Raw genomic sequence first — 10,702 nt, forward strand, 5'->3', positions numbered from 1 at the left:
TAGCAATAGCAACAGTACTTAGACTTACAGTATATACCACTTCATAGGGCTTCACAGCCCTCTCTAAGCAGTTTTCAGAGTCAACATATTGCTCCCAACAATCTGGATCCTCATTTTACCAGCCTCGGAAGGATGGAAGTCTGAGTCCCTGTTATTCTGATAAAGTATCATTTTAAAAATCTGAAATTAAATTCTTTTTTTTACCATTTTGGATCAATTAGAGGGAAGACCTTGCATGTTACATTTTGGAATCGTATTTGCAGCACAAAAGTTTGTCCTTTGCTTTAAATTGCTCTTCATACTTACATGCTTAGGGTAGAAGTAAACTTTTAAATTTATTTTGTACTATTTATTTTTCTTATTATTTTTATTTCATTCTCTAAGATTAAAACAGACAGACAGACATAGACAGATGTCTGTTTTCCTTTTTTTTTTTTGTATGCCAGTCTTGACTCTTGTTGACTTATTTATTGGGCTATTCCAGCAGTTTTCTTGGTAAGGTTTTTTTTGGAAGTGGTTTGCCCTTGCCTTCTTCCTGGGGTTGAGAAAAGTGACTGCCTCGAAATCACACAGCTGTCTTCACGCCTAAGGCAAGGTAGAACTCATAGACTCCTGTTTTCTAGCCTGATGTTTTTACCACTACACTACTACTATATTCTATATACTGTAAATATGTAGAACATATTTACATGCAGTTTCAAATGTATTCTCTAACTGTGGCCATTGGTGGTGGTTATCACAAAAACACAAGTAACTATAGTTTGATAGTTGGTTAGATAGGATAGAGATGTTGGTTATTTAAAGGCTCATGCTCTATAGGAACTGAATAATCCAAAGAAAAGGTTGTGATGAATCTTTCTCTTATGCTTGTCTTGACTATAGTGATCATATTATTTGTTTTTTTCCAATACCTGTGAACTCAGTTTTTGTTAATGACTGTTTTAATTTATATAAAGAGCATTAGATGGGGTAATCAGTAAGGTGTTATGAGAAATAAAAAAAATAATCTTGCAAATAGAGGGTCTTTGAATAATTTTATATTGATTTATAACAAAGCATATCAATAATATATAAAATACAAATCATCTCATTAAAGCTTCCTGTGTTTATGCTTAGTCTGCTATGTAGGTATGTAGGTATTAAATGTTATAGGGCAGTTATCTGTTTATGGCTCACTGATCTTCAAGTAGGACTTAGACTTAATGAATTGCATATTAAAAGTTCTATGTTGTTTCCCTCTATTCCAGTCAAATACATGAAGGAAATCTCTCCTTATTTTAAGAATTCCTCAACTGGTGCAACTGTAAGTTGGGATTCTTCACCAGGCTTTCAGAAGCAAGCTTCTCCAACTCTTTCCCTGCAAGACTTCAAGGAAGGGAAGAATATCCCATTAAAAATGTGCTACATATCAAGGAAGTGTCTTCCAAATGATCCAGAAAACAGGTAATCCAATGATCACTCGTTGCCATTATGCTTAAAGAAAGGTATGCGAAATGTATTACAAGGATAATGGTGGACTCAAACTCTCATGAATTCTAGCTTGCATAATCAATGTTCAGAAACGATAGGGTCTGAGTGTGACATCATATAGTATCAATTCCATCAGAAGTCAAAACAAGGCAAAGAAGGATTTGAAATGAGCATTAGAATTACACTGTTGCAAGCAGCTATTATTAGGCCAGTCATATGGAACAAAGCTCATAACTAGCCTTCTGAAAGCTTGGATGTCTCTTTGCATATTGAATCTCATATAGCACAATATCTTGATTACAACTGACATTTCTCAGTACTCTATAAATTAGTGATAAAGCATACATAAATAATAGAATGCATGCATAAAAGGGTATGTGGATTTGCATATTCATACAACTCTGAATACACTAGATGGATTATATATTTACAAAAAGTGTGCTTGGGGGTAAACTACAGTCACTGTATTATCCTAATAGTAAGACATCAGGCAACCACCACTAAAAATCTCTGGTAAAAAGGTAAACAATGTGATTTTGGAAAATCATAATTCAAAAGTCACTGTTATCCTTCTTTCATCCTCAGCAATACGGGGATGATAATAATGGCATCATTTAAAGAAGTTAAAAAGCTAATATTAAAGTGCTTTCAGCAGTCAAAATGGGGTGTCATTACTTTTCATTTGGATAGGAAAATGAGATGTATAATGATATTCTCTACAATGCAAACACAACTGGGTAAAATATAGGTCCTAAAATAATAGTGGGATTGTCAGAGGGGTCACAGATAGATTGTCAACCCCACTATGTACACCAGACCAGGAAATCATCTCTACAGGAAGACCAGAATTAAGATTGGCCATAATAACAGAATCTTGCAAGTCTGAATGTGTTGTTGCTCTCTTTCTTATATCCCAATGATTCAAGAAGGCACCTGCCATTGTCACTTCTTAATATTATCTTGCTTATCAGGAGTTTAAAATGTCTTGGGTCCCCCCCCCCAGTTCTTGCACATTCTCAACAAGGTCATTTTACTTGCTCTCTACATAGATCTACTTTATTTACTTATTTAACGGTGCCTTTATAACCATTGGTCACAAAAAAATTGTGAACAGTGTCCATCCAAACATTTGCAAATATACAATAAAACAAAAAGGTACCAGGAATATTAATGTCTCAAACCAAGAAATTTCATTGCTAGAGAGAATGAAATCACAACCTTCTGACAACCAAGATCTGCCGGAATAATCACATTTAATCACCTTTCTGAACCATACACCAAGATGGGGCCACCTGGCTATCTGGAGAATACCGTTCCCCAAAAAGAGAGATAATAACTTGAGATGTGGGATAGTAACTAAAAATAACCATGATCAGTGAGAATGCATTCCCCAAACAGTAGAATATGAACAGAATCTGCTGGGAGTGGGCAGTCTTGTGGATACCCAGATCCTAAACGAAAACATGCTTTAAAAGTGACTGTACCTTGACTTAAAGCCAGAAGCCAACCAGCTGTCAAAATAGTGATGTGGAAATTCAGAAAAAGTGCTGGGCATTTTATGACAACAGCTTGCATTTTGGCTCCCCACATTTCAGTCTTAAGGAAAATTAATCTTGCAGGTACTTAGAAGTGTGCTCAGCAGATGGACGAATCTCCTTATTCCTTCGAGCAAAAGAGGAAGCATCTGCCCAGTCTTGGTTCAATGCTATTCATAGCAATGTTAGCGTTCTGTTGCCAAGAGTCAAAGAGGAGCTGAAGGCCTTACAATCAGGACTTGGCATTGTAGGAAATAGAGACATCAAGCATATTGGCTGGCTTACAGAACAGGTAAGATTGGGGTTCCTGGTTTGATTTGCACTGATTCTAAGTGAGATTGTAGTATTCATTGATCAGGGGAGACAAAGTCATGTTAAGGTCAGGGGTGTGCAACATAGAATTTGCATGCAAATCCCCCTTTTAAATATCTTACAGATCCTCTCTAACCCCAGTTTCAAATAGCATAGTTTCTGCTCATCTGAAAGTAGGAACATATAGATATTTTTTAAGGTTGGTCTTGCTGGAGTGTGTCTCATTATCAGAGGCAGATTTTGCATGCCTCTGAGTCCCATGTTCAGTTCATAGCATTTATGGTACAGCTGATAAAGGCCTTTAAGTGAAACTCAGGAAAGCATTTGTCATTTTGTACAGATGTTTTTTAGACCAGCTGGACTGACGCAGAAGCTTTCTGTGAATCTAGAAAGATATCGTAACAAAATTTTTTAATCATATCGATAGAAGAGTAATAGAAAGAGGATAATTGTATACAAACTCCATGAATTCCTTTGATTATGTTGGTCTAGTACTTGTCACTCCAATATACCTAGTGATGTGCTTTATTCAAAATATACTTTTTACAAGATGCCAGCAAGAACATCACTTCCGTTCTTAGTGGGCATTTTTCAGTGGCATATATGAACTTGGCTGCCATTCTGACAGCTGCACCTTTTACGTTCTTATTTGCAGCTCCCAGGCGATGGGACAAAAAATATCCTTGCCATTCTCACAGAGAAGGAGCTTCTTTTCTATGGCAATCTTCCCCAAAACAGAGATGCTCTGAACAAGCCAACTCAAAGATTCCCTCTTATAGCCACCAGGTAACTACAAATGACAGCAGTTTGGCTTAGGGATGTTGTTCTCTTTTCTTCCAGGGAAGGCATTTTGGAAAAGGTACATTTTTGAATAATGGGTTGCAGCAGGGCTGTCAAACTCGTGGCCTGCAGGCCAGGTGCATCATGCTCTGGCCATGCCCATGCCTGGTTTAGCGAAGGGGAAAAAATGTCCAGATACATCATGTGATGCTGCCATGACAATGCAAGTTTGACACTCCTGGGTTACAGCATCTTTGCTTCAGGGACTGTTCCCTCTTTAATGAAGCAATGTCTTCTGTTCAGCCTGGCTGATCCTTATATTGCAGCTGTCCTAGAGGTGGAACAAAGTGAAAGAGGGAGGTTGTGTAGCAAAATGTTTTATTTGTTGAAGTACACTTGGGGTCAGAAAATCATAAAAGATTGGTCTATTTCAACTTCATGTAAATCGGTAGTGGGATTCAATTTTTTTTACTACCGGTTCTGTGAGTGTGGCTTGGTGGACGTGGCAGGGGAAGGATACTATAAAATCTCCAGTTAGAGGTGGTGTTTGCCGGTTCTCCGAACTACTCAAAATTTCCAAAACCAGTTTTCTAGAGCTGGTCAGAACCTGCTGAATTCCACCTCGGAACTGAACTATTTACTTGCTTAGCCCTAAAAGGCATAACCCTTCTTAAGATTCAGAGCTACATCTTCTGGTGATCTTATCTATTGCTCTCTTTCTGCTACCGGTTCTCCAGAACTGGTCAGAACCTGTTGAATACCACCTCTGATGTAAATGCATTCTGTCTGTCTGTCTGTCTGAATCTACCTACCTACCTACCTACCTACTTATCACCCACTCACCCACCCACCCATCCATCCATTCATCTATCTATCTATCATCTATCTATCTTTGTCTCTATCTACTGTAACTTGAAGCTTTTGGAGGCAGCTCCATATGAATGTAATCCTCAGTTTCTGCATTGGCAGTCAGTGCAAAAGTTATTTCCATTCTTTGCTTGCAAGACATTCATTCTATAGGACTGGGATCTTCCAATAAAGGGAGAACACACCCAGTGCAAAACATACCAGGATGAACAACGTGATATTGATGGGCAAAACTGCTTCTACAAACACCTCCTTTGGCACTTATCAGCTTCACTGCTACACTTGGCTTTATTTGTTTGTTTTAGATAATTTTGATTGGGAAAAAGGAAGCTAATGCATTTTTGATCATACAGGCATTCTTAAATCTCTTAAATAGTCACAGAGAATTTTAGAGGGGAAAAATTATGTAGAGAAATCTGGTTTCTCAAATGCTCAAAAATAGTGCATAGATCTCCATTGGAAGAATGTTTGTCCTGCTGCCCTGAGGGTTTTCTAAGGTTTTACTGCCACCTTGCACCAAGAGACTGAATGGCATAGAAGAGGAACATAATTTAGGTCATCCTAAATAGGAAGCTAAGTAAATGACACGTCTTCCCAAGCTCCAATGTGTAAGGAAAGCTACCTATTCAAATCACCCTGTACATATGTGAGATTTCATTATCTTGAGATTTTGGTAAAATATTTATTTGAAGAGGGCTGAGAATTCCCTTAATTCTCCTCAATAATTGGCATTCAGAAATGTTTATGTGGCCCTTGCAGTTGAGAAAGAATATTTTTTATTGTTGTGATTAGTCCTTTGCTCCTTGGATTTGCATAGTGTCCTTTTTCTTGTCTTGGATTCAGAGGCCCTCGCCTTCTGTTCACACCTGCTTTTTCTCTTGCTAAGAACAATTTCACCAGGCACTTAAGGGACTAGTTCGTATGCATGGCCCTTCCTGGGATGTTAATTTCATTTTTAAATGTAATCAAGTCTTTTCCTTTGTTGATTTTTTTAAAAAAAGAAATTGCCCAGAGTCATTTTAATAACTTCCAAGAGTCAGTCTTCTGTTGCTAGAGTATGATTGGATCGGTAACTTCAAAGGACTTCATATCTGAGTCCAGATATTAATTAACTCCGTATATCTGCATGAATGAAAAAGAGAAAAAGAGAGCCAGAAAAGGAAAAGGAGGTCTAATTAATACCATTAATATTATTATTATTATTTCTCTTGTTCAGAAGTATAGTGCAAGATAGGGACCCGATGGAGCTACAACAATGGTACAAGAGTGGCCTCTAGTGGCTATTACCACACATGATTAGTCAAACACAAGAAAAAAAAATTTCTGGTGACTGCTACACACTTTTACCTAACAATAAGCTGTCTTTGTACTTGATAAAGAGCCATATCCAGTTGCAATAAATGATCTTTATATCTAAAACTTTCTTTTATTTCACCCTTGATCCATCCAGGCTTGTGCACTCCGGTCCATCAAAAGGTTCTTTATTGTATGACTCAGAACTCTCCTTCGCTTTGCGGACTGGAACCAAGAAAGGTGTGGAAACACATCTGTTTAGTGTGGAGACGCACCGGGATTTAGCCACATGGACAAGAATGCTGGTGGATGGTTGCCATAATGCGGCTGAGTGTGTCCAGGAAGTGTCAACTGGTGAGTAAGCAGATGGGCTTCATGCTTGGGGTTTGCCATAGAAACTTTAATGAACTGGGATGACAGTGTGGGTCTGCCTGCTTGGAAAACTTTTCTGCTTGCCAATTCTGCATTGTAATACCAATATAGAATTAAGCATTCTTTGGCAAGAATCTTACTGTGCTTCTTAATTCAGTAATTTCAAGCATGACAGGGCAACATATTACGAGAGAGGCCAGTATTGGCAACAAAGTTAGTAAACTCAGTCCGTCATGAAAGTTGTAGATTAGTTGCTACCAATACTTTTTGTAGCATTTATGATGCTCAAGAAATGAGTAGTATAGTACTTTTGATTGAAATCCTTTTTTTTTCTTTTTGTCCCCTTCAATATTTGTATTGAAGTAGAAAACAATTTGGTACATAGTGAAGTAATCATACCCGTAGTAATTTGATTTATAATTTGAATTACATTTGAATTCAATTAACATTTACATTTTATCTTCTTGGCTAAAATTGTTGCCTCCTCTCCTAACAAGTATATTTATATATTTTCTCCCCTCTTAGCCTGTACATGGAATGGGAGGGACTGCACCCTGTCCATCCACATTGACAAGGGTTTCACCATTTCCACGCTGGAGCCAGGCCCCACCAATGTTGTTCTTCTGCAGCAACCGTTTGAGAAGCTACAGATGTCTTCAGATGATGGGGCCAAGATGCTTCACTTGGATTTTGGCAGCACAGAGGGAGAGATTGTGGGTTTCCTTTTTTGTTTTATTTAGTGTATATCTCTGTGTGTGTGTGTATAACCTTTGCTTTGATAACTGAAAATAGCCTAAGTGGAAGTTGTCTGTAATTTTATCTCCACTATAAACACTCTTTCAGACAGGATGGATTGAGAAAGTGACTCAACTAAAGTCATCCTGTATGTTCTGTATTCAAATGGGGATGAACTTTAGTCTGCCTGTTCCAAATCCACACCTTAACAACCATAAACTAAGCTTTATTTTCTTCTTTTGTTATTTCAATGAGTTTGCAAGAAGTGATACGGAGTTCCTGTATCTGTATCTTAATGACGCCTATGCAAGGGAACAACATGATTCGCCTTGGCCATTTATGTTGTCTCAAATCTTCCTCCACAGTCCCAATAGTTGGAAGGGACCTGTAAGATGAAGTGATATAGTATGGCTATTTTCTTTTAGAGGCAAGAGTGCTGTGCTATTTCATGAAACAATTCTTAAAGCAAAGTGTCCTGTAATGTATATTGTAGTGGTAGACAACTGGAAGTTTTGAATTCCAATTATTTGCATAAACGATGACAAAACATTGTGGAAATTGGAGGGAATCAAGCTGAATACAGGATGATGTGCCAAAGATGTTGCAGTCCTTGAAAGAAGCTCCTCAGTCTCTGGAACTCTGGTAGAGGCAGGAAGGCAGGACCTGGCCTAGGAATTTGAGAGACATTTTCCCCTTCCCTTGTTGTGCTCTCCTAGCTGCAACATTTGCAATAACAAAAATAATAGAAGCTGCACTGAAAAACTATTTTCTGTAATTTCCTAAACTGTGCCCCCAAAGGGAAAAGACTTTTCTGAGGGAACCTGATATGGTCCCTTTTGCTGAAGACTACAGATGTTTGACCAAAGCCCCTTGTGGGTTTGTTGCTTTGTGAAACCAAACATGGATGTGGTTAAAATAATACGTAGGTCAATATTCTCCAACCCAGGAAGCGTTCAGATCTGAGGACTTCCTTTAATTCCTAAAGTTGTTGGCTGGTGTTGAGAATTTTGGGAGTTGAATTTCTTACATCTAGAGGAGGCAAACATTAGAGAATGCTATTATAAGCCAGAAGGGCCATGCATGATTTTGAATTCCAAATCAGAATTTTACATTCAGATAAGCAAGGCAATGATTGATTTAGAAGCATCCTTTTTTTAAAAGAAAAACCCATTAAGGGAAAATCTTGGTCTGTGCATTGTGCCTATGCATAATATTTAGTTATTGAGCAATTAGAGATTTTATGTGGTGAATTAGAAAGTGTCTTTCTCAGTTCTTATAACGATAAGGAGAAACAGCAACTAAGAAGTTTCAGTGAATAATATTCAACATCTTGGTTAGTTAGGGTTAACCCTAACCCTCAAACACTTTTAGGGGAGCTCTCCTCAACTGCTCTGACCTATCCCAATCATTAGGACTTCCTTTCTTTCTGTCCCTCCACTATTTATATAAGAATAAACATGAAGTTTGATAGCAAAGTGGATTATATAGAGATGCAACTACTGGTGCCTTCACATTGATGTAATAGTACATGTAGATATTTAAAATATAGATGGAGTGCATCATCATCATCACCACCACCATTATTATCATTATCATTATTATCATTATTATTATCATCAATTCACCATAAACAATGGCTGGAGTAAATTTAATTAGCCAAGGACTGTATTCTTACAGTTTTGGTCTATAATTCTTGTTACCTACAAGACATAATGAAAATTGATCTGCAATATGTTAATGCTGTAGGCTTCTTATATACTAATGAATACATTAGAACTGACTAACCCCTACAACACTGAGTGCAGTTACTTTGCTGGAGATATTCAGGAAGCAATAAATTTGATAGATATTCTGTTTTTGCTCCTTGCTAGCTATTACACAGCTAGTGGCATAGACTAATTTAGGAAATGTAGGGAGGTAAAATGTTGTGTATGGCTTAATCATCAATATCTGTATTTCCTTTCACTGCAGCAACTAGATCTTCATTCCTGTCCCAAAACAATTGTCTTCATCATCCACTCATTCCTCTCTGCCAAGGTGACCCGGCTTGGGTTATTGGCATAGGGATGAAGAGCAAATTCTGGAGAGAAGCAAAACTTCGTGCAATCTATGCAGTAAGATTCTACCTTCATGGTGAAAATAAAGGGTTGAAATACAGACTGAAGCAAGAACAACATGGTGCAAAGCATCCACAGCTGAAAAAAAAACTGCTAAACTTCCAGGACAACTGAAGAAAGCAAATGGACAACTGTCCAGAATTTTCATCTTAACGCTTGACAACTGATACCAAGACAGGATATGAAATCTCCATCCCATCTCCTACATCAGATATGATTCTGGTGAAGGTGTCAAACCAATCCAATTTAGCCATCACATTAGTGCCTTGAAGATGATATTTTATATACACACACACACACACATATATATATCTCAAATCTGTTTGTATCGAGGTTTTATATTTATATATAGTTCATTTGCTGTCTTTGTGGCTTTTAGTCCAGAATTTCAACACTATTTTAGACCCAAGCTACTACACTGTACTGACTTATCTGGGATTAATCCATTGAACCCAGAAGGATTTACTTTTCAGTGAATATTCATTGGGTTGAATGGAAAATTCAGCAAAAGTGCATAAGATTTAGCATAAAGCCATTTTTTTTTACAAGCAGCAGTCATAAGTTAAAACCAACCTTTTTTATTTATCTAAAATTTGGAGATAGTTACAAAAGACTTTTTTTTAAGGAAACAAAAGGAAATAACTTTAATTTTGCTTAATTCTAGCCCCATAGTTTTTATTTGTCAAATAGAGGTGCTTTTGACAAAGGAAGTAATTAATTTTATAAGCTAAAATTGTGCATGAAATTTGTTTTCATTTTTGTCAGAATAAATCTAGATTGCTGAAGATGGCTAAAGCAAACCTTTTCCAATTTATCTTGAAAGTAATGTTTGGAATTTCTCATTGAGCTTGAAATTTATCAATTTTTGATGCAACAGTGGCTTTCTCATCTCAATTAATTTTAATTGGAGTGGCTTTCTAGCTGCCAACTGCTGCCATGGTTATTATCAGTCTAATCAGGGTCCTGTTGTTTAATAATTTTAACTATATTAAAACTGGCTACACAACTTTTCACGTTTTGCTCTTCTAATAAATTTTAATTTATATATTAGTCAATTAAGATTAGGGGAACTGTAACACAGACATTCTAAACACAGCATGACTGTTAACTAAATGAACACTGACAATGAGAAATTTTTTAAATGTCAAATGTACATAGAAATTTTAAATGGTCATTACAGTGGTTCTTAGATAGCATCCCAGGATCCAGAAGGTTGGGCAA

The 10,702-nt window shown here is 37.1% G+C and overlaps 1 protein-coding gene across 1 annotated transcript in view; it reads left to right on the plus strand.

Moving 5' to 3' along the window:
• Positions 1 to 10,487, plus strand: part of SNTA1 (syntrophin alpha 1) — a 50,694-nt gene extending 40,207 nt beyond the window's left edge. The window contains exons 3-8 of the mRNA XM_026697645.2: positions 1,248 to 1,443; positions 3,090 to 3,297; positions 3,973 to 4,103; positions 6,415 to 6,611; positions 7,155 to 7,342; positions 9,336 to 10,487. Of these exons, the coding sequence (XP_026553430.1) occupies positions 1,248 to 1,443; positions 3,090 to 3,297; positions 3,973 to 4,103; positions 6,415 to 6,611; positions 7,155 to 7,342; positions 9,336 to 9,428 (1,013 nt within the window). The 3' untranslated portion in view covers positions 9,429 to 10,487. The remainder of the gene's footprint in view (positions 1 to 1,247; positions 1,444 to 3,089; positions 3,298 to 3,972; positions 4,104 to 6,414; positions 6,612 to 7,154; positions 7,343 to 9,335) is intronic.
• The last annotated feature ends 215 nt before the right edge of the window (positions 10,488 to 10,702 follow it).

Source organism: Pseudonaja textilis, chromosome 3 (genome assembly GCF_049901715.1).
Source record: "Pseudonaja textilis isolate UNSWEBS1 chromosome 3, rPseTex1.2, whole genome shotgun sequence".
Taxonomy (NCBI): domain Eukaryota; kingdom Metazoa; phylum Chordata; class Lepidosauria; order Squamata; family Elapidae; genus Pseudonaja; species Pseudonaja textilis.